This window comes from Pollachius pollachius, assembly GCF_949987615.1.
Source record: "Pollachius pollachius genome assembly, chromosome: 1".
Classification (NCBI taxonomy): domain Eukaryota; kingdom Metazoa; phylum Chordata; class Actinopteri; order Gadiformes; family Gadidae; genus Pollachius; species Pollachius pollachius.
In genome coordinates this window covers 3,720,941-3,743,332 of record NC_136934.1, presented here as the reverse complement: position 1 = coordinate 3,743,332, position 22,392 = coordinate 3,720,941, and the positions used below count along the sequence as shown (strand labels likewise).

At 50.2% G+C, this 22,392-nt stretch overlaps 1 protein-coding gene across 1 annotated transcript in view; it reads right to left on the bottom strand.

Moving 5' to 3' along the window:
• Positions 1-3,914: 3,914 nt before the first annotated feature.
• The window catches only part of dock5 (dedicator of cytokinesis 5), a 40,108-nt gene continuing 21,630 nt past the window's right edge, over positions 3,915-22,392 (bottom strand). The window contains exons 27-51 of the mRNA XM_079742469.1: positions 21,935-22,030; positions 21,308-21,406; positions 20,890-21,060; positions 20,424-20,524; positions 20,244-20,302; positions 19,802-19,956; positions 19,566-19,651; positions 19,143-19,299; positions 18,591-18,631; positions 18,408-18,498; positions 18,109-18,228; positions 17,585-17,674; positions 16,369-16,473; positions 15,794-15,935; positions 15,562-15,643; positions 15,175-15,259; positions 14,881-14,967; positions 13,694-13,870; positions 11,339-11,422; positions 10,278-10,415; positions 9,848-10,002; positions 9,272-9,419; positions 6,880-7,030; positions 5,806-5,948; positions 3,915-5,653 (exon numbers count right to left, since the gene is read on the bottom strand). Coding sequence (XP_079598595.1) covers positions 5,552-5,653; positions 5,806-5,948; positions 6,880-7,030; positions 9,272-9,419; positions 9,848-10,002; positions 10,278-10,415; positions 11,339-11,422; positions 13,694-13,870; positions 14,881-14,967; positions 15,175-15,259; positions 15,562-15,643; positions 15,794-15,935; positions 16,369-16,473; positions 17,585-17,674; positions 18,109-18,228; positions 18,408-18,498; positions 18,591-18,631; positions 19,143-19,299; positions 19,566-19,651; positions 19,802-19,956; positions 20,244-20,302; positions 20,424-20,524; positions 20,890-21,060; positions 21,308-21,406; positions 21,935-22,030 — 2,865 coding nt within the window. The 3' untranslated portion in view covers positions 3,915-5,551. The remainder of the gene's footprint in view (positions 5,654-5,805; positions 5,949-6,879; positions 7,031-9,271; positions 9,420-9,847; positions 10,003-10,277; positions 10,416-11,338; positions 11,423-13,693; positions 13,871-14,880; positions 14,968-15,174; positions 15,260-15,561; positions 15,644-15,793; positions 15,936-16,368; positions 16,474-17,584; positions 17,675-18,108; positions 18,229-18,407; positions 18,499-18,590; positions 18,632-19,142; positions 19,300-19,565; positions 19,652-19,801; positions 19,957-20,243; positions 20,303-20,423; positions 20,525-20,889; positions 21,061-21,307; positions 21,407-21,934; positions 22,031-22,392) is intronic.

Here is a 22,392-nt window from a genome sequence, read left to right as displayed (position 1 = left end):
CCAGTTGGCAGTATTATACATAGCCGATATCGTCAAACCTCACTACACACTAGAACGCCAACATGTTAAACCTATATGGGTAGGCGATAGCATCAAGGTGATCCAGAGGGCCCATGCTGGTCAGGTTATGCAAACAAGTCATTTGAGGGTTTTTGTGGTGAAGCTGCAGGAATGCCGATTTGCCTGGACTGACCTGAGCTGACATGCTGCACTGACTGTAGTACGGTAGGGCTCTTGACTCCCCCTGAGGAGTACACACACACACACACACACACACACACACACACACACACACACACACACACACACACACATCCCCTCACACACACACACATCCCCTCCTTATGTCATTGCGAAGACCGGAACCACAACTCTTCCTGACCGCACTCATTCAAATAGCGCCTCTTGCCTTTATATATATAAGCCACCAAAGAGAATTGCCATCACTTTACCATCACAGCCATGCTATTCATAAACAACTTTTGGTAAGTACTGAAACTTAGCGAAATTTGCAAAAACATCATTTCAGTAAACAAACGTTGTGTTCTTGGAAGAGAAAAAGGAGTAGATAACGACAGAAGCAGGCAGGATAATAGCGCACTGGGTATTCCATGAAGTGTGGGATCCAATTATATGGGACATTTTCCTGGCGGAAAATTCAACAATTTAAAACATTTAAATTAAACTTTAGATATAGCCAGAGATAAATTGTGATCTGTATCCAATCTGTATTTATTTATTTCTTTAAGATAATCCTCTAAACTTTTGGCCAAACCTTTTATTACCTGACTCAGTCAGGTAATAAAAGCATTTTATTACTCAGGTAATAAAAGGACTGGCCAAACGTTTCTTATATCGAAAATCCTTACCTATGGGAGCTGCGAGTCCATGTCTTCAACAGTTAAAACAAAATTTTAAACCTTTCTCTGTTTCAGAACGACACCAGCTGGGTGATGAGTTATGACCACTCGATGAACTGATCTGAAGGAGATTTATTCCCGAGGGGGGACAAACACAACAAGCGCTATGAAGGGAACAAACAAGCTCGCCATCTTGATCGTCACCGGCATGTTGGCGGTCACGACCGTCTTCTTCAACCTCTACATCCTCCTGATGAGCCTGCAGACCAAGACGAAGAAGAAGTGGGCGCCCTGCGAGACGATCATCGTGGCCCTGTGCGTGGGCAACGGCGCCCACCAGCTCGTCTGCCTCGTGTGGATGACCATGGATCAGATCGACGAGCACTGCCTGATCACCCACGCCTACTACACCACCGTCCTCCTGCTGCTCTTCAGCCTCAAGTTCACCATCATGTGGACCACCGCCTTCCTCACCTTCTACTACAGCACCAAGCTGGTGACCACACCTAACGAGTGCTACACCCACCTCCAGGAGGCGATCGTGAAACACGCCGCCATGGTAGTGCTCCTCATCCCCCTCATGGGTCTGGTCACCTGCATGCCCATGATGGCGGTGTTCCACGAGTACCACACTAACGAGACCGACGCCCTCAACGAGGACTGTGGGATGATCACCCCGGACACCGCCTCGGGAAAGGTGTACGACGCCCTGTACCTCGTCGCCGCCGACGTGCTCCCGGGGCTGCTCATGATCAAGTGCTGCATCTCCATCTCGGTGCACCTGGCCATCCACCTCCAGCACATGAAGTCCAGCACCAACGGCGCCCACGCCCCCAAGCTGGGCACCCAGATGCGGGTGATCCGCATGACCCTGTCCCTGGTGCTGGTGTTCCTGTGCTTCCTGGTGGTTGACCTCTACGTCAACTACCAGATCGCGGTGAAGCACGACAACGCCATCGGGATGACCTTCTTCATCACCTCGTTCTACACCACCCTGAGTGCCATGGTGCTGATCTACGGTAAAAAGACGTTCTGGAAGAATCTGTCGGCGTCCTGCCTCAGCGAGCTGCCATGTCTGCCCAGGCGAGAGGAGAAGCAAGCTCCCGCCGAACACAAATAACCAGAGCTTTTTATCAGGATTTAAAAACCAATGTTTCAAATGTTGGTTTCTTTTGTGCGCCATATGGTTGTGTATTGTTACATCTCTACCTATAGCTCTGTATAACATTGTGATGAAGAATTGAGATTGTATTGTGTGTATGTTATGAATGCAGCCATAACGCTGTAGGGTTAGGGACGTGCAGTTTTTACTCAAATCCATATTCCTCAGAGCGTAAAGTAAAAAAAGAGGAAAAATCTGTGATGGGTTATTCAATGTAAAATCACTTCATGTCTTTTCTGAGCTCATCACAAGTGGGATTGTACTTTACCTCTTTAACCTACATATTTAATAACACTGGGATGTGATCCAAATTGCGGTCATGCTTTGGAAACACGGATATGCTGTGACAAACTCTGGTAGTTACCATCTCAGACGTTGAAAAATACATGTCACAAAGGGCACAGCCTGTATTAATAAAACAGGGCCCGCAACCCAAATCCCGGGTTTTTTTTTTTTTCATCACCAAAGGTCCCTCCGAGTCCTTGCCTTTATCGCAGATGGCTGCGACTGCAAAATAGGACAACAGAAGCCTGGAGATTCGAGAGGCCTGCTTATGTGGCTGGAGGTCTTCTGGATAGAGCTTCCGTACCTGCTGGGAGTGGGGCGAGGTAGAGATCTAACCTACATTGCTGCCATGCACTCGGGACTCTGGTTTTAAGTGTGTACTTGAACCGGCTGGCTCCCATGTGTGAATGGGCACAACAGAGGAGCTTGGAGGAGTGTTTCTATGTGTACATTAGTAGCTGGGCGTGACACCCACACACACACACACATTGACTCACTCTCACACAGACTCCCCTACACCCAGTGTGCCAATCCTGGGCAAATAAAGATTTTTAAGGAAGGAAGCAGACCTCTTGCCATGGTTGATTTGCTAATACCCTCTGGCACCACCTAGTGAAGTTCAAAGTGGAGCTACAATGGGGCAGCTAATCCTGCTCCAGTGAAGCTCCACCACAGCTCCCCTGGAGGAGGAGGGATTGGAGGCTCTGGCTGTTAAATGGCCGAGCAAGGAAGGGATCTCCTTCTTTGATGCCGGGGATTGAGTTGCATCCCACCCGCAGGTTGTTACCCCGTATCTCTCTCTCTCTCCCCCCCCCCACCGGGAGGCCTTCACAACTCCAGACCCACAGAATGGAAACGCCTTTAACGAAATGATGATGCAATTCACTCCACTAATCACATACTGCTTATACACACACACACACACACACACCAACGGGAACCCACACACTTCAAAACCACATCATTTAAAGCGCTGTTGTATCGGCGAGTGCGTTTCCTCTCATTAGATAATGGAATCGATATGAACTTGTTCCCCGGGAAACCAATCCCGTAACCACAATGGACGCTGTTAGCTACACTGGTTCTTCTTTTGAGAGCGAATGGTGGATTACACCAACAACAGGATTGGAAAGGGAATGGGTGGATTCAGTGGAGATGCAAGACAAGCGCATGATAATCTTGATAATCTTGAGACTTGAGTGGGGACTACTCAAACTCTGGTCTTGTTGACTGTTTCAAGTTTGCAGGGCTGATGGCCCTGAACCGCGACCAGACATGAGTCATTTCCCGTTTCTCACTATCTGACAGAAAGGAAACAGGACCATAACTAATTAAAGATTAGCCAAACTACAACCCATTCAGTTCCCCATTTTCAAAACCTTTGTATGAAAAACTTAACAATTTGTAGGGTACAATCGAGTTGCCGCAAAAAGTTTTCTGTCAAATAGAGGTTATATGTATTTAGTTTTGACCATGACTCGGGTCTTTTTATATGCTTCTGTTTTCTAGCCAGCCTGAGAAAACACAGTTACAGTCCACATTGAAAACTAGGTCAGGGCCACACGATACGCCTTTCTCTCCAAGGAACAAAAAACGAGACGGTTGAGTGTGTATTCATTCATTCACTTTATTTAATTTGTTCAATTATGTGGCGTGTTCGAGAAGCTGACAGCGGATGCATTTTGCCCAACTAAGAAAGCACGTGCAACATCAAGATAGACTCTGATCTCTGTTTAGAAAAGTAATACAATAGAAAGAATGGTTACATTGAAAAAAAACACTGCTTACAATTTCATTAAACTTTTTAATTGGATTGATTCGATTATTTTAAATTCTGCATGCATATATAGCGCTTAGTGGATTGGCATATACAGAGATGAAGGTTTTCTGGACAATTGAATAAACACCGTCTCTGTACAGCGTGGTTGTGCAAAATAAAAGAAAATCCATTAACAACGATTCAAAGTATTTCAGAAGCATCCGTATAGGAAAGTAGTAAAATTATGAAATGTACCAAAACTAGGAATTGGAAACCAGACTCTTTAAAGACCTTTGTGCTTGTACCATACAGTGTGTAAAGTCAGCTTAGGGGTAGCCCTCGTCCAACTCTATGACTTAATGCAGTGGGATCGGACACGAAATGTCAACAAAAAATACTTTAATTCAGCTTCCATCACATTCACCTGTGCCATCCAGTGTCTGTCGAAGATATAATACCAAAATCGTACAAAATAAAAGATATGGTGTGTGGGGAGGTTGGATTGTTGTTTGGTTCGACCACATAATTACAAAAAAAAACATTTAAAAGAAGGATAAAAATCTGTCACTATAAAACTAAACTTTAAAGATTTCTGTTTTTCATAAAATTATAATTTCCCTGCCTTTGATCCGTCTGAAATGGTTTACTGGTTAAAAGGAGTTTAGCAATGCTCCCCTCTCAGCTATACAGACAGTTCTGGAAGGCCAGTCAACACGTTAGCGTACCAGAATCAGCCAGTGTCGATCCATGAGATACAAAAATAGACGAGATGTACATTTGGTCATTCCCTTCTTACGTAAATCAATCTAGAAAAATACATGCATATATTTAACGTTCCACAGCAGATAAAGGCATCAGTCTTCAGTTTAGTCTCTATTTTTTCCTTTTGAGGAAAACGAAAATATAAAAAATAATCCTTTCTGAACTTTACAGACTTCACCAGCAGTTGGATCTTCTGTATACGTACGACTACACAGACACACAAGCAGCTGGTGTCTGCACCGCACATGGCACCTGCTCCACCCACCACCATCAGTCAGAAGACCAGATCCACCATTAGAATGAAGTTTGCTCCGCTACAACACGGTCGACCAAGGCTGCTGTTTGTAATTGCATTTCTTTTCCTTTTCCGTTTGATTGCAGCATTTGTGCAGGCCACGGAGAGAAGCGATGGCAGTGTTATTGTGTGTGTGTGTGTGTGTGTGTGTGTGTGTGTGTGTGTGTGTGTGTGTGTGTGTGTGAGAGAGAGAGAGAATGTGTGTGTGTGTGTGTGTAATGCTTTGTGTGTATGTGTGTGTCCCTTTGTCTGTGTGTGTGTGTGTCTGTGTGTGATTGTGTGTGATCTCACGGGACCACGGAGAGAAGGGATGGGAGTGTGTCTGTGTGTGTGTGAGAATGTGTGCGTGTGTGTGTAATGCTTTGTGTGTATGTGTGTGTCCCTTTGTCTGTGTGTGTGTGTGTGTCTGTGTGTGATTGTGTGTGATCTCACGGGGCGCCGTGCTCGTACGACGACGGCAACAAGGACTTCCTGGCTTTGGGGGGAGGCGGGGGGGGCTTGCTCTCTATCTTCACCGGCAGGGGAGGCGACTGTTGGGGGGGGGGGGGAACAGAGGGATGAGTTCACACCGGATGCAGATTATTTGAGGAAAAGTTTGCCATTAAAAATGCATTGTGCGCCCGCCGCCGCGTGTGTGTGTGGGAGGCTGTCTGTGTTTGCGTTCGTCGGGCTCCAGACGTACCTCTGAGGCGAGGTGGTGGAGGTGCTGGCTGTCGATCTCGTGGGGGTGCTTCTTGGGAGGCATCGGCGGGGGGCCCCCCAAGGGGTCCGGGGAGGCGCCGCCGCCGACGCCGTCGATGACGTCGGTGAGCAGAGACGAATAACCTGCGTAGGGGGGAGGGAGACGCTATAGATCTCTGCCCACGCGTGTGTCTGTGCTTGCCTAACCCGTCCGCTCCGTGACGCGCGTACACTCGGCGTGCGTACAGCATCGATTTTTTTTTGTGGTCGTGTTTTTTTGTGTTTTTCTTCGGTGGAGCGAGACGGTTCTTTCTTGTGTGTTGAAGGGACCCCTAACAGTCTGTTGTTAGTGCAGAGAGAGAGAGGGGGGAGATAAAGAGAGCACGAGGGAGAGAGCGAGGGAGACAAAGAGAGACAGAGAGAGAGACAAAGAGACAGAGAGAGAGACAAAGAGAGCCAGAGAGAGACAGAGAGAGAGAGTCAGAGAGAGAGGGGGAGATAAAGAGAGTGTGAGGGAGGGAGAGAGAGTCAGAGAGAGAGAGGGGGAGATAAAGAGAGACAGAGAGAGAGAGAGACAAAGAGACAGAGAGAGAGACAAAGAGAGCCAGAGAGAGAGACAGAGAGAGAGAGTCAGAGAGAGAGAGGGGGGAGATAAAGAGAGTGCGAGGGAGAGAGAGAGAGTCAGAGAGAGAGAGGGGGAGATAAAGAGAGACAAAGAGACAGAGAGAGAGACAAAGAGAGCCAGAGAGAGAGACAGAGAGAGAGAGTCAGAGAGAGAGGGGGAGATAAAGAGAGTGTGAGGGAGAGAGAGAGAGTCAGAGAGAGAGAGGGGGAGATAAAGAGAGGGCGAGGGAGAGAGAGAGGGAGACAAAGAGAGAGAGAGACAAAGAGAGACAGAGAGAGAGCGACACAAAGAGAGAGAGAAAGAGAGAGAAAGAGAGCGAGAGCGAGAGCGAGAGAGAGAGAGAGACGAGAGCAAGAGAGTCAGAGAGTCAGAGAGACACAGAGAGAGCGAGAGCGAGCGGGAGACACGAGAGAGAGAGCGAGAGCGAGTGGGTGTGTGCGCTGGACGTACTGGAGCTGCGCGGCGTGCTGGGGGAGGCGGGCCTGGCGCCGAGGGGGCTGGACGGGCTCAGCTGGGAGGCGGGCCCCTGGAACAGGGAGAGCGTGAGCCGGCGGTCCCCCAGCTGGAGGCTCTTGGGCCGCTGCTGCCTCTCGGGGGGCGCCTGGCGGCCGGAGGGAGGGATGGAGGGGGGGGGGGGGCAGGGGAACATACGTTAGCGTGTGCTACCCGGCCACGTCGCCATGGAAACCGAGCGGTCTCCTCATGACCAGAGCCAAAGGGAGACAGTGTGGAGTTATTGACTGACGCTAGATCAACACAATATTTATCCATTTTAAAAATAATTAATTCCCAACCATATGCCAGGGTAGATTAGTGAATAATAAACGTCAGGGCTTTTACAATTAGAGTGATAATGACAAGTTAACGCAATCTTATTTTGACTCGATTAATGAAAATGTACGCATTCACACACTATTTTTTTTCTGGCCGACAGAATGTCAACATTCTTATCAGTATGTTTTTAGTTCCACTACTTTCCATTCAATTACACTTGCAGTAAGCGACTGCCTGATTAATATCCCCAAATCTGTGGTGCAACTTATTTGAATTTAACAAGAGTTGTAGTAACTGCCTGCTTACAATTCCCAAATCTGTGTTGTTCCTTAAGTTTCATAGTCAGCCCACACTGAGTGAGTCAATAAAACTCCCTCAAGATCACTTGGGTCTAGTTTTTGCTTATTAAATACATTTGGTATGAATGATATGAATGATGATGATGTGCCATTCCATTTGATAATCTCATTTAACTTCAATTGGAGTGGATTTAAAATAGAATTAAAAATTGTGATTAACGCTATTAATACTACTCACAAATACTATGCGATTAATCGCGCTAACATTTCTAAATCGTTTGACAGCCCTTATAAACACACAAGGTTTTAATTCTAATAAATACAGGGGTAAACGTCTGCGCTCCAGTGTCTCCGCGGTGCTGGTCTGATGTGTCCTTCACAAACAAGACGTTTAATCTAAGCGATGTTTGCAAACAAACAGTAAACATTAAAACGGTGCGGTGCTTTAAAGGGCGAGTCAATTTGCTATTCAAATGTCTTTGCTGTGTTTAACTGGTAAATATTAGCGGATCTCCACGACCTCAAGATTGTGTGTGAAGATTTCGGTCAATGCTGGCCTTCGTGCCGGCGACTCAAAATGGCTGTGCCTTCACACCCTGGTCATGCCTGGTCTCATGCATTTTCTCATGCCTGTTCTCACGCCTGTTCTCATGCCTGTTCTCACGCCTGTTTTCATGCCTGTTCTCACGCCTGTTCTCATGCCTGCTCTCATGCCTGTCCTCGTGCCTGTTCTCGTGCCTGTTCTCATGCCTGTCCTCATCCATGCACTCATGCCTGTTCTGATGTGCGTGCCTGTTGAGAACGACGCAAAGTCTGAGTCGATCCATTATGCATGAAAGCAAATCACAGCCATTATGTTTTTAATTTTTTAAAAGCTATTGTATTTTGCTTAGCGAGATCTAAACCCAAGTCGAATTCATGCCATTGTAATATTATTTGTTTGGAATTCACCTCTTTCGAAATCCAGATATGGCATTTCAAACATTTCAGAGACATGATAAAAACTTTTATGAAAAATCAAAAGGCCAGACATTGAAAGTGCGATATTCATTGCTCTTATTCAAGGGCTCAAAATACAGAGCAGAACATTCAAGCCATAAAAAAATCAAACTCAAGTGCCTGGGCATTCCAAGGACAGGCCTGAGCAATCCAGACTGAGTGTAATGGAACCGACCGAGATGTTATGTTGTGTGATGAGAGGTTTCAACCCCTGGAAAACAATGTGCTTATTGAGCTCAGAAACTCAATATACCTAACGACACAAACCGAAACACTTACCGGAGCCCCGTCGTTCTGTCAGCCATCGCTGGGTTTATATCTCTAGCGTTTTTCTTTGATCACATGACTGACGGCGCTCTGATAGGCCGCTAGTAGATTTGATTGCATTCTTTCTCGATTGCTTAGGCCTGTACTCTGAATGCGCTTCTACTGCGGTTTGAATTTTAGCGGCTTGAATTCTCTGCTGCGTATTTTGACACCTTGAATATGAGTAATGAATATCTTATTTAAAATATCTGCATCTTGAATTTTTGTATAGTAGAAATTTCAAAGCAATATCAAATTGTTTTAAAAGTATCATTTTTCAATGTTATGAAATCAATTTCCATGTAGACAATTAAATGGCTTTTAAAGTCAAAACAAACTGCATCCAAAGTGATTTGCCTACATAATTATGCGTCATCATTGTCACTTTGCCGTCCACACAGAACGTGTCCCGTTTTTTTTACCCATGATGGCGGCAAAAGCAGGTCAAATGTCAAAGGTCGTACCTCGTCTGTGTCAGACGGCCGCTCCAGCAGCACCTGGGACTTGCTCACGCTCCACTCCTTCCTGTTCCTGCGGCCAATCCGGTTGTCCTCCAAAGCAGAGTGGGGCAGGACAGACGACCGCCGGTCAGCGGGACGGGACGACAAGGAGCTGAGGGAGGGAGGGAGAGAGGGAGAGAGAGAGAGAGAGAGAGAGAGAGAGAGAGAGAGAGAGAGAGAGAGAGAGAGAGAGAGAGAGAGAGAGAGAGAGAGAGAGAGAGCGAGAGAGAGAGAGAGACAGACAGACGGACAGACGGACAGAGAGACAGAGAAGGAGAGAGAGAGAGACAGACAGACAGACAGACAGACAGACAGACAGACAGACAGACAGACAGACAGACAGACAGACAGACAGACAGACAGAGGGGGGAGCGAGAGAGAGAGAGACATACACAGACACACAGCGACGGAGAGAGAGATTTAATCGTGATTTGAAACGGCAAGGCAGTCTCACCCAAACAACCCCCCCCCCCCACAAAAAAGAAGAACAAACAACAACAGTGTGGGAGGGGGGCGGTGGGAGTTCGGCGTGGGACTGACTCCTGGGACGAGAGGCGGGGCGGCGTGACCGAGCCGTTGGAGGAGGCGTTGGAGGCGACGGAGATGGTGGACATCCGCCGCAGCTGGGAGGACATGATGTAGGGCATCACCACCGATCCCACACGGCTCTTCTTCCCCTCGGTCAGCGAACAGGGCTGGGGGGGGGGGGGCACACAGGGGTTAGGCTTCGTGGCGGTGGGGGAGGGGGTCTTGGCAGAGGGGGACACAGCGGCACCATGACAACCGGTCCCACTGGGCTTGAACGAACTAAGATTTATGGCGGCTGCACTCAAAATAACAGCTCTCCGCGGATCAGGCGAGGGGATTCGATACACGCCCCTCAGGACGGGCAATAGCGTTCGCTGGCACACATCCCTGATTCCCCCCCCCCCAGCGTTCATATCAAAGTGAGTCGGGGCTGGCAGCTGACCAGGGTGATGACGCCGTAGTGCTTCTCCACTTTCTCCCGCAGGTCTGCGAAGCACGTGACCAGCCGGTTGTGGAGCGGTTTCAGCGTCTCCGTCGACTTCTCGCCGTGGATGCGGATGCCGTGGTCCAACAGCGGGATCTGAGAGGGGGGGCGCACGGGAGACGGATGGAGCGTGAGTCTGTGTGTGTGTGTGTGTGTGTGTGTGTGTGTGTGTGTGTGTGTGTGTGTGTGTGTGTGTGTGTGTGTGTGTGTGTGTGTGTGTGTGTGTGTGTATGTATATATATATATATATATATATATATATATATATATATATATATATATATATATATATATATATATATATATATATATATATGTGTGTGTGTGTGTGTGTGGACATGTTTGTGAGTGTCTGTGTGTGTGTGTGTGTGTTGACGTGTTTGTGAGTGTGTGTGTGTGTGTGTGTGTGTGTGTTTGTGTGTGTGTTGACGTGTTTGTGTGTGTGAATGTTTTTTTAGTTCATGTTTTTTTGTGTTTGTGTGTTTATGTGTGTATGTGTTTTTTTTGTGTGTGTGTGTGCCTGTGCGTGTGTGTGTGAGCTTTCATTTTGAGATATTTTATTTGCTGTGTGTGTGTGTGTTTTTGTGTGTGTGGGTATGTTTTTTTGTGTTTGTGTGGTTTTGTGCACGTGTGTGTGCCTGCGTGTGTTTGTGTGAGGGCTTTCATTTGCAGATGAATCTGTTGCTGTGTGTGTGTGTGTGTTTGCATGTGTGTTTGTGCACGTGTGTGGCAGGGCTTTCATTCAGAGATGAATCTCTTACTGTGTGTGTGTGCATGTGTTTGTGTGTCTGCTTTTGTGTGTGTTTGTGCACGTGTGTGGCAGGGCTTTCATTCAGAGATGAATCTGTTGCTGTGTGTTTGGGGGTGATGGAGGTGGGCAGGGTGATGATGATGATGGCGGTGATGGTGGTGGGCGTGGGGGTGACGATGATGGCGCTGGGGGGGTTGGTGGGCGTTGGGGTGATGATGATGGCGGTGATGGTGGTGGGCGTGAGGGTGATGATGATGGCGGAGCTGACCTGCAGGGCGATGAGCTGCTTCAAGACCTCAATGTGCTCCAGGTCCTCTGGGTGTTCCTGGATGTACGTGGGGGTGAAGAACGCCTGGGGGGGATGAGAGGACACACACACACACATCAGGCACAACGGCAGACACACACATACACACACACACATACATCAGGCACACACACACACACACATCAGGCACATCGCCAACACACACACACATCAGGCACACACACATCAGGCACATCGGCATATCGCCAGCACACACACACATCAGGCACATCGGCACACACACACACACACATCAGGCACATCGGCAAGCAAACAAACACACACACACACACACATCAGGCACATCAGCAAACACACACACATCAGGCACATCGACACACACACACACACACACACATTAGGCACATCGGGAAGCAAACACAGAGACACACACACACACACACACACAAATCAGGAACATCAGCAAACACACAAACATATCAGGCACATCGGAAAACACACACACACACACACACACAAACACCAGTCACACCGGCAAACAAACACACACACACATTTGCAAACAAACACACACAAAACACACATATGCCCGCACAAACACACGGCACAAACATAGTGTCTGAATAAAAACATACAACATGCGCATATCGAGACACACACACACACACACACACACACACACACACACACAGTCTTAGAGCCGTTCCTGTTAGGATTGCTACGGTAATCGTTGGAATGCGGGCGCGAGCGTCGATTAGGCGGCTCTGCTAGCGTGACGGCGAGCCGCCGCGGGCGCCGCTACGCCGGAGATAGCGCTGCAGCCGTCACGCTGGGGGGGGGTCGAGCCGGGCAAATCGGGGGCTCCACCCGGCGCTGCTAACCGCTAATCCCGCGCTGCGGGTCCTGCCGCCGTTACAGCTGCTTCCCCCACCCCCTTGTTCTGTTGAGCGAACCGCACTCCTGCAGGGCTCTCGCCAGCGCCCGGAGCGCGCTGAGGAACACGCGCTCCCGCTGATGGTTTGAAGTTCGCTCTTCTTCTCCGAAAACGGATTTTCGATCCGGATCCGGAGAATGAGGATGAATAAACACACCACATGAAGATTAATAAAGCCTTTCGTCTCTCGCTCTCTCTCTCTCTCGCTCAAGGACGGGATGGAGATCTCAGGGCTGACCGTTAGTTGGGCAAATCAATGAGATGAGGAGATGAGACTGCTGTAGGCAACATCTGAGAGGTCGATTTTTGAAAGTGAACCACCCTAAACAACCCTCCCTCTCTGCTCCCTCCCTCCCTACAGTCTCTCAAATATTGAGAAGTTCTGCATTTCCTGTAAACTTGATTGACAGGCCACGGTCGGGATACACACACTGTTCAGGGTGAGCGTTCTGAAATCGAAACGGGCTATCCAGAGGCAGGCGCAGGTGCACCTTACCTTCACCGCCTTCAATTGTGTTATTTATTTTTTACCGCAAATAGGGACATTTAAAGATCCCAGTGGCTAGTGTCGTTTGTCTCCCTGTTTCCCACCTGAAGAGCACCCAAGACGCCGGATAGAAGTTTCTTCTAACGAGACGTCTCCATCCACTCACTAAGTGTGGCGACACATACAGGTGTCAAAACATGGTGACGAAATACCACTTCCACAGCGTTGAGGGTGTGCAGATGATGGCTGGTCGAGGCGGCCTCACCTCGCCCCCGAGTCAGACTGATTGGACTCTGGGGCTGGATGAGGCTGCACCCCAGTGCACAGGCTAAACTTTCTTCTGACAAATTGTACTTATTGTAAGTCACTTTGGATAAAAGTACCTGCCAAACGCCCTGAATGTAAACCAGCCATCGCCACACACACTCGTGGCTCTCCTGAATCCCGTACCAATCGCCCTACAACCTCTACAATGAACCGTTTTCCAACCCCATCACCGGCGTAAGTCGTTGCTCTGGTGGAGGCCAGCAAAAGCCGCCCAGGTGTGGGGGGGCGGTGGCGGGCAGCAGTGACCATCGCCACACAAACACACACACACACACACACACACACACACACACACACACATACACATAAAAACACACATGCACAGGAACATGCAGAAACAAACACACACACACACTGCAAACACACATGCCAATGCACAGGAACCGGAACACACACATACATGCACGCTCCACACAAGCACATACACACGTCCTCACATACACACACACACACACAGACACACACGACACATGTCCAAGACAAATGATACCGCGTCCGAGAGACCGGATATTTCTGGGGCGACAGACTCTGCCGGACACACACGCACGCACGCACGCACGCCCGCCCGCCCGCACGCACGCACGCACGCACGCACGCACGCACGCACCTTCTCGTAGTTGGAGAAGCCGCCCATGACGGCGGGGTCCACGATGCCGTTGAGCATCATGGACAGCGGGTGGACGGCCTGCGAGCGGTCGCACGCCTGCTGCTGCACAAGGTTGCTCAGCTTCTCGTTGGCCATCTCCATGGTCTCCACCGCGTTGGCCAGGGGGCTGATCTGCTCCTGTGAGGCGGAACACACACGTCAAATCCCGAAAAGGTCAAATCCCGGCTCACGGAGAATTGAGAATCCTAGTGGCACAAACCCGCTCTTCTCCCGTGCGCGTTGTGTTTGTGTTTATTTTCTCTGTCGGCTCAATATGTTTTTATTTAGAAAGTGAGGGAAGGGCATTTTCTTTTCTTTGCCACAATGTTTTTATTGATGATGTTTAATGTTTTATGTGGATTTATGTCCTGTCTCGCAACATCAGGAACCATGATGGAAATAAGTGCTTGCACTTTGTCATGTCGTTTTCTATCCCTTGGAGATGTCTGTATGCCAACTCGACAGCAAAGGAAAGATGGGGAGCTAGACCAGCGGTTCTCAAATGGGGGTACTCGTACCCGTAGGGGTATTTTTGAATACTGCAGGGTGTACTCGTGAAAGCTAGACAAAAGACAAACAACAGGAGTGAGCAAGTGGTTGAAACATCAATCTGACAACAAGGAGAATGGAGAAGAAGTGAGAAAGAAAGCGTGTCCAGAAACACCAAAATGTCGTCAGTTTCAGGAAGAATATGTTTTAATGGCATTCCCCTCTACATGCTCGGACCCTCCCCTGGCGTTATGCTTCTATTGTGGGGGGGCATTAGCAACCAGTTGCATCAAGCACAGGCCTGTGTTTCTCACTAAATTATTATAGTTTTATAGATACTATTATAGAGTATTTGCACCCATGTTTACACTGCCAAATAGAAAGCACGCACATCATTATTTTTATCATTCAACAGATTCATTGCCGTGTGTGTCTTGTTTTCATTATTTATTTTCGTTTTATTTATTTTTCTGTTTTGTGCCGTTGAAGGGGGTACTCTGCTGAAAGAATATCTAAGAGAGGGTACAATAGGAGAAAACATTTGAGAACCACTGTGCTAGACGATGCCGTATACCTGGCGGTGAACAGCGAGGTAATGGAGTTGTGTGTTTGTGTTGTGCATGCGTGGGTGGGCGGGTGGGTTTGCGTTTCACACGTACCACAGAGGCCGATTTAACCTCAAACCATTTGAGTATTCCGGGGAAGGGATACGCGGTGATGTAGGTGGTCCGCTCGATCCACATGGTCTGCAGAACGCAAAGACGTGTTGGTGCCCATTACTCATATCAGTGGAGGGCCGTGAAACACAAAGGCTTGGGCTCCTGCCAGTGGAGAACATTAGGGGGGCTTCATCTCAGCTCGCGCTAGTCCAAAGCAGATATATGAAAATCTAATATGAAAAGCTAATATGAAACAAACAAACCAAAAGCTAAAGCAATACATCAGGTACCAACCGCAAACTCGTTGTCCGGGTCCTTCTCTCCTTTCCGGAACGGCCGGGAATACTGGAACTGGTCCACTTCATTGGTCCTGTAATAGCTGGGAGGGGAAGGGCACGGTGTGTGTGTGTGTGTGTGTGTGTGTGTGTGTGTGTGTGTGTGTGTGTGTGTGTGTGTGTGTGTGTGTGTGTGTGTGTGTGTGTGTGTGTGTGTGTGTGTGTGTGTACGTGTGTACGTGCGTACGTGCGTACGTGCGTGAGTGTGTGCGTGAGTGTGTGCGTTTGCAAGTATGATTTTGTGTGCGAGAGAGAGAGTTTAGAGATTAAACGCTGCCCGCCATGAATCCGGGAGGATATTTATGAGCTCATAAATCAGCCGTCAAGTACAGCAGCGTTCTCCTACTTTAATATCTGCTCTGGAACCCCTTTGTCTCTGAACTGCTGAGGCACGGTGAGAACGGGCTTCACCGTGAAGCACTGGAGGTCTGGCGGCGCGGCGTTAAGGAGGCAAGCCTTCGTCAAGGTGACCGCGACATGGGGACAAGGTCACCCCACCGTCCACCGCGGTTATTTGGGGCGCAAACACGCTCTTTAAAAACAAGCGTTTCTCTCTTTATTTGGGGTGTGAAGGATACGCTGGCCGGGGGAGTTAAGGATGCTGTCCCCAGGGGGCGCTGTGCTGGTCATGCGGACGCCGTTGGGGAACTGGGAGAGAACCTTCACGCTGAAGTCCTCCAGCCACTCGTACTCCTTACCCCGGTAGATGAAGGTCTTGTTCTGCACGGGCGGGAAAGGCGCCGTATGGAATTATAGATGTATATTCTTTTTGCACATTTGATGGATGGCCAGTCTATGCACCAGCGTCTGATAAAGTAGGACATAATTATGTGTTGCACTGGCTCTGGAGGTAGAGCGGGTTGACAACCTGCCTGGAAACAGGATGGTTGCTTGTTCGAGTGTCGAGCTGTCCCCCAGTAAGACACTTAACACTAACCGCTCCCGACGAGCCGGTCGACAGCACCCTCGATATGAATGGGTGAATGTTACGCAATATTGTTAAGCACTTTGAGAGGCCACTGGTTAGAAAAGCGCTGCATAAACGCAATTCATTTACCGTTAGATTCATTCCAATATGTGGGATAAATGTGAGAGCGTGTAGTGCAGCTCTCCTGCAGGGGGAGCTGTGCTGGGACAGGTGCAGAGGTCTTACCCGGAGGAAGGAGGGGAATCCCTGGCCGTAGTACCCCACGGCAAAGTACTCTGGCTGGGGCCGCATGGCGTGCATGATGTTCTCAAAGAACTGGGCCTGCTGCTTCTGTGGATGACATCAGTGGGAGAGAGTTGAGGGGGAGAGGGGCAGGGGGGAGAGAGTTGAGGGGGAGAGGGTGTGAGGGAGGAGAGGGGCGAGGGGGAGAGAGTTGAGGGGGAGAGTGGCGAGGGGGAGAGAGTTGAGGGGTAGAGGGCCGTGGGGGAGAGAGTTTAGGGGGAGAGAGTTGAGGGGGAGAGAGTCGAGGGGGAGAGGGCCGTGGGGGAGAGAGTGGAGGGGGAGAGGGCCGTGGGGGAGAGCGTTAAGGGGGAGAAGGCGAGGTCGGACGGCCCCGATCGCACGGTAGAGACGCTCACCCGCGCTGCTCTCTCAGGCACCCGGAGACGGGCTGCATTTTTAATACCCCCATGCATTACTCATTTATTTACAAGCAAATACTGCAGTGGTTTGGGTTCTGTTCCGGCAAAAGTGTTGATCATGTCGCTTGGCAGCGTGCCATGACAAAAACAACAGCGGCTGCATTAAAAACGGCGATAAAGTATTAAACATTTTAGAAATAGTTCAATGACAAACACAACAGTGAGCATGGCCTTGTTTTTCTTCTTTTTTTTTGAAAGCGCGTCTCGAGGAGGGGGGAGGAGTTGGCCGGGAGAACTCTTATCTGCTGCTTCCGTTTCCTCTAGTCGTTGCCTTTATATCCCCCCCCCCCACCCACCCCCACGGTGCCCCGACTGCTTAGCATCAGCAAGCCTTTAAAACCACACACACGCACCGCAGCGACACTGTCTACACACTGCAAGAGGCTACAATGTGCAACAACACCAAAAAGACACAAACAATTACTAATGGTGCCCTCTTTGCGTTTTGCAGAGGGAGTGGGGTCGGGGGGAGGCAACCTGTATGAAAACCTGGCTATCAGCACATACGCTGATAGCCAATGAGAGCCAAGGTAACAGGGAAGGAGAATATAAAACACACAAATGACGACAACAACAACAACAACACAGACAACCAGCATGGCACTTCTCCATCTCCTCATCTCCATGCAGAAGTGATTAAGTACAGTCACAACCACAGAAAACTGTTTGTGCCTATAAACCCGTCACCACCTAGATCGTGCCACGAAGCTGCTTAGCTTAGTGCTGGTTGAGTCACTTACTAGTAGCTGGCTGAGCTCCATGAAGTCAAACATCTGGCTCTCGTGCATCTTGGCCAGCTGTTTCCCAAGCTCGATGGCCTTTTCCCACATCTGGACAGACCAAGAGTACAGCACTCAATTAAAAACGGAGACACACACACTCAGACGCACAGAGTCGGTGTCAATGTGCCATCTGCCTCGTGTCGTTGCGCGAGATTGTTCTCCGTTGACTGTCACAGACGGATACACACTCGCGCACACACACATTCACTCGTGCATGTGCGTGCACCCACACACACCCAAATCAACACGTTTTGTGTTGAGCGAAATCTGCACCAAAATCGTTATGTGAAAGCATACTCTTTCACACTCACACACGCACACACATTCACTAACACACGCATTGACACACAAGCACACAAGCACAGCCACATCCACCCGTTTGTGTCGAGTGAAGTCTGCACCAACATCCTTATGTGAAACCTATCGTAACCTCTGTTGGCAGAAAATAATGAAGTGATGTAGGGCGGCTCCCCTTGGCTCACCTTGCCCTTGTCCAGGTAGCAGATGATCTCCTGGAACAGCCTCTCCTTCAGCTCCTGCTGGGTCCATATGTGCTGCCCGTCACGGGGTATCAGGTGGGGCGCGCAGGGCTTGTCGGACCACTGCAGGGGGGAACGCCATATTTCTGCTTTTAAAACGCGATCGACGCATCGGTTACCGTGGCGACATCAGACACCCTTCCCCCCCCCCCCCCCCCCCCCCCCCCCAAACGTCCACTAAGTGGACGAGCGATGGTAAAAAAGACAAACGACAGGTGAGGTGCAGGGGGTGTCTGTGAGACCTCCAGCAGCTCAGCGTGCAGGAGCAGGGTGTAGGCCGCCTCCGTGTAGTTCTCAGAGTCCAGGTGCAGGTCCCGCAGCTTGTACAAGTACCTGGGGACGAAGAAAGGGTTCAAGGTCAGCACTCACACCCCGCTCTCTCCCGGCTGTCGCGGTGCGGCGCGGCCCCTTCTCTCAAAGCTTACCGGATGTAGATGTCCTCCCTCTGCTTCTCCTTGTAGAAGTTCTGTGACAACACAAGATTTTACATTGGGGTTACACGGGACGCACACAATGGACGCGTAACAATGGCCGCATGTGTCAGCCTGAGCGGTATGGACCCTGACAGCAGGGGGGGGCTAAAGGTGGAGGGCGGGAAAAAGTGACGGCTCTGTGGACAGCTAGAGCGGAGTGGGCCGCAGGTGGCCGCGAGGCAGCACGGTAGAGTGAGTGGCTGGGTTGGGGGTGTGTGTGTGTGTGTGTGTGTGTGTGTGTGTGTGTGTGTGTGTGTGTGTGTGTGTGTGTGTGTGTGTGTGTGTGTGTGTGTGTGTGTGTGTGCATGCGTGTATGTGTGGGCAGAGCAAAGTCGAGTGAGTGAGTGGGTTGTTCCGGGGTGTTTTGTGTGCCTGCGTGTGTGCGTGTGCGGGTTGGGTGTGTGTGAGAGCACAGAAGGGTGGGCGGGTTGGGTGTGTGTGCGTGAGCAAAGCCGAGTGAGTGAGTGGGTTGTTCCGGGGTGTTTGTGTGTGCGTGCAGCGTACCAGCACGTTGACGGTGCAGCTCATGCGGTGCTCGGGGCTCTCGTCGTGGGTGATGGTCCGGTAGGCCAGCAGGTTCTCCAGCAGACCGCTCAGCAGCAGGGCCAGCTCCTCCCCCGACTGCGCCAGGTACCGGTGGCGCCTGCAGTGCTCCAGTAGACTGTGGACACAAAAGCGCCTCGCTCCGTGAGCCGGTCAACCCCCCCCAACCCCGCCGACAAACACACACTGAGCTCCGTGGCCTGTGAGCGTTATCCACGCTCCACGGAGGAAAACCAAAAGGGAAAACGTTGAAAAACGCAATCCGGAGAACTGAGGCCGATTTTCGAATGGAAAAAACGACTTTGCATTTCGTTAGCGCGCAGACGCCGCCGAATGTAGACGTGAGTAAAATAGACCAGGGGTCGATACCCGGGGCTTGCTTACGTTTTCTCCAGAAGGAGTTTGTACTGCTCGTCCCCTCGGCCGCCCTCCACCTCCTGGTCTAGTTTGGTGATCAGCTCGTTCTCAAACTGCAGGGACAACAGAGGCCGTCAGGCACACATCCACTGTGTGGCGTCTCCTAGCCGACAGCTCACTGTCTCCTCGCTCAAACAGAATGCACTACGCAGCCTCCGAGCCTTCACAACACCTCTCTATATTTATTCATTCTGGGGCTCTACCGTTTGAAATGTGCGTCCGGGGCTGAAGTTGTGCTCGCACTGCATCATATCAAAGAAGATGGGGATGGTGGCTTTGCGTATGTCGGCCTCCGGCACCAGGGTCGCCTGCAGAATGGGCCCCACCATGGCCGGGATGAACTTCATCTTATGTTGGCCTGGGGACGCAGATAACACGGTCAGCCAGAAATATCCCAGCGTGAGCCCCACCACCAGCACCACCCAAAAAAATAAGGAAAAGAAAAGAAGAAAAGCAATAAGACGCTCCCCCTCAGCAAACACGGGAAAAGCTAAACTAATAAAGCCCTGCAAGACCGGACAAAATAAACCCAAACAAAAATATTGTCCTGTTGTTTGCTTTTTGCATTGCTGCCGGCCGCTGCATGTAGTTTCGTGTTGGCCACGGCCCGGCCCCTCTCGGAGCGGCTGGGGGGGAGATACCTACCCAGATTATACCACATTTCACCGATCTTGAAGCCAATCGTCATCCGCATGTCACCATACCTGAAGGGTAGAACACACGGTTACTTTTACCTCCTGGGAATGTGGAGATATGAAATTGTAATTAGTTTTTTTAAGCCAGGGTAATTCTTCATGGACTGGCTGTTGGCCGTACGAAACCCACTTGTTGAGAATCTTGTTCCGTTTCTCCTGAGAGAAGGACTCCAACTGCAGGGACTTGTGGACGAGGTAGGCCACCGTCAGGTGGAAGTAGTTAGTCCACAGCTGAGGACACAAGCGGCCGTTTAGACGGTGACAGCGTAACAGCCGTCTGGTCTGCACCACGGTGGATCACATTTCACATTTGAACAAAATGCGACACGGTCATAGGAGCGCGGTCCTTGTCTTTGAACGTGGCTTTTTGTTGTCTCATGTGAAATGTGATCCACCGTCTTCTGAATGTGAATCGTGATCATCTGGGATCCAGCGTCTATTGACTGTGATCGTGACCATCTGGGATCCATCGTCTCCTGAATGTGACCGTGACCGTCTGGGATCCACCGTCTTCTGAATGTGATCGTGACCGTCTGTGATCCACTGTCTTTGTCGGTTTTTGTAAGGGGGGTGAGGTGGGCGGGTCGGGCGGATACCTGCAGGTCAAAGTGCGCCGGGTCCAGGAAGTGGCTGTTGAGCACCTCCGAGTACTGCTTGATGGCCCTGAGGACCACCTGCATCTGCAGCAGGTTCATCACCATCCAGTCGGCCGGGAACACGTTGCCCATCAGGTCTTTGAACATGATGAACGTCTCCATCAGGAAGTCCTGCAGGGGGACACCAGCCAATCACATGACCCCAAGGTGGCATATTGGACTTATCCGAGACCTTCTATTGGTCGGCTTTATATGTCAATCCCGGCAAGTTCGGGGGGGTGACGTTCTCACCACGGTTCCACACGTGTTGCGGACCACTTGGGGATCAATAGCAACTCAACGAGGGGCTAAGCCGCCTGAGAGATTGGTGGGTGGAGCTTAACACGGGGGGGGGGGCGGGGCCTGTGGAGACACTCACCATGATGTCCTGCCTGGTCTTGAAAGTGCTGATGTAGTGGCTGTAATGCGCGTCATCCATCTGCTTAAGGACAGCCGTCATGCAGGCTAGGTAGTGGCCCTGCCAAGTGGGGGGAAAGAGACCCACCATTACTCACTCATAGGCGTCGTTTTCTGCACTGGAGCACGCTCCCCAAAACGCACCGCGGCGCTTGGCTCATTGGTATTCCGTTAGCAGACAAGAGCGTTGACATATAAGCATTGTGCACGTGTGCGTTTGTGTGTGTGTGCATGTGTGTGTGTCTGTGGTTGTTTGTTCACGGCTGCACAAGAGGGTTGACTTGACATATTGGCATTGTGTGTGTGTGTGTGTGTGTGTGTGTGTGTGTGTGTGTGTGTGTGTGTGTGTGTGTATGTTTGTGTGCGCGTTGTTGTTTGTTCACTGGTGTACAAGAGGGTTGACTTGACACATTGGCATTGTGTGTGTGTGTGCGTGTGTGCGTGTGTATGTGTGCGGTTGTTCTCTCCGTTCGTTCAGGGGTGCACCAGAAGGTTGACACATTGGCAGTGCGCGCGCGTGTTCATGTGTGCGTCTGCGGCTGTTTGCTTGTTCTCTCCGTTCGTTCAGGGTTGTGCTAGCGGTGCTTACGATGAGCGGCGAGGCCTTGTCCATGTTGATGACGGTGCGGTTCACCCGGCGAAGCAGCCGCGCCATGATGAGCTGGACGTGGGCCCTGGTGGGTCCCTGTAGGAGGGAGACAAACACATTAGAACAGACACACAAACAAACAAACACACAAAAGGGGGCCAGGAGCCGCACGTGTGCTGCCGATGCCACTGGTGTTACAGTGTCGGGACGGATGTGCCGAAACACTAAATAATGGAACACTCAATAGTGCGTGTGTGTGTGTGTGTGTGTGTGTGTGTGTGTGTGTGTGTGTGTGTGTGTGTGTGTGTGTGTGTGTGTGTGTGTGTGTGTGTGTGTGTGTTTGTCATGTTTTTTGTGCTTGTGTGCATGTTTGTGTGTGTGAGTTCATATGTGTCTGTGTGCGCATATACGTGTGTGCGTGTGCGTGTGTGCATGTGTTCCATGGTGTGTGCGCATAT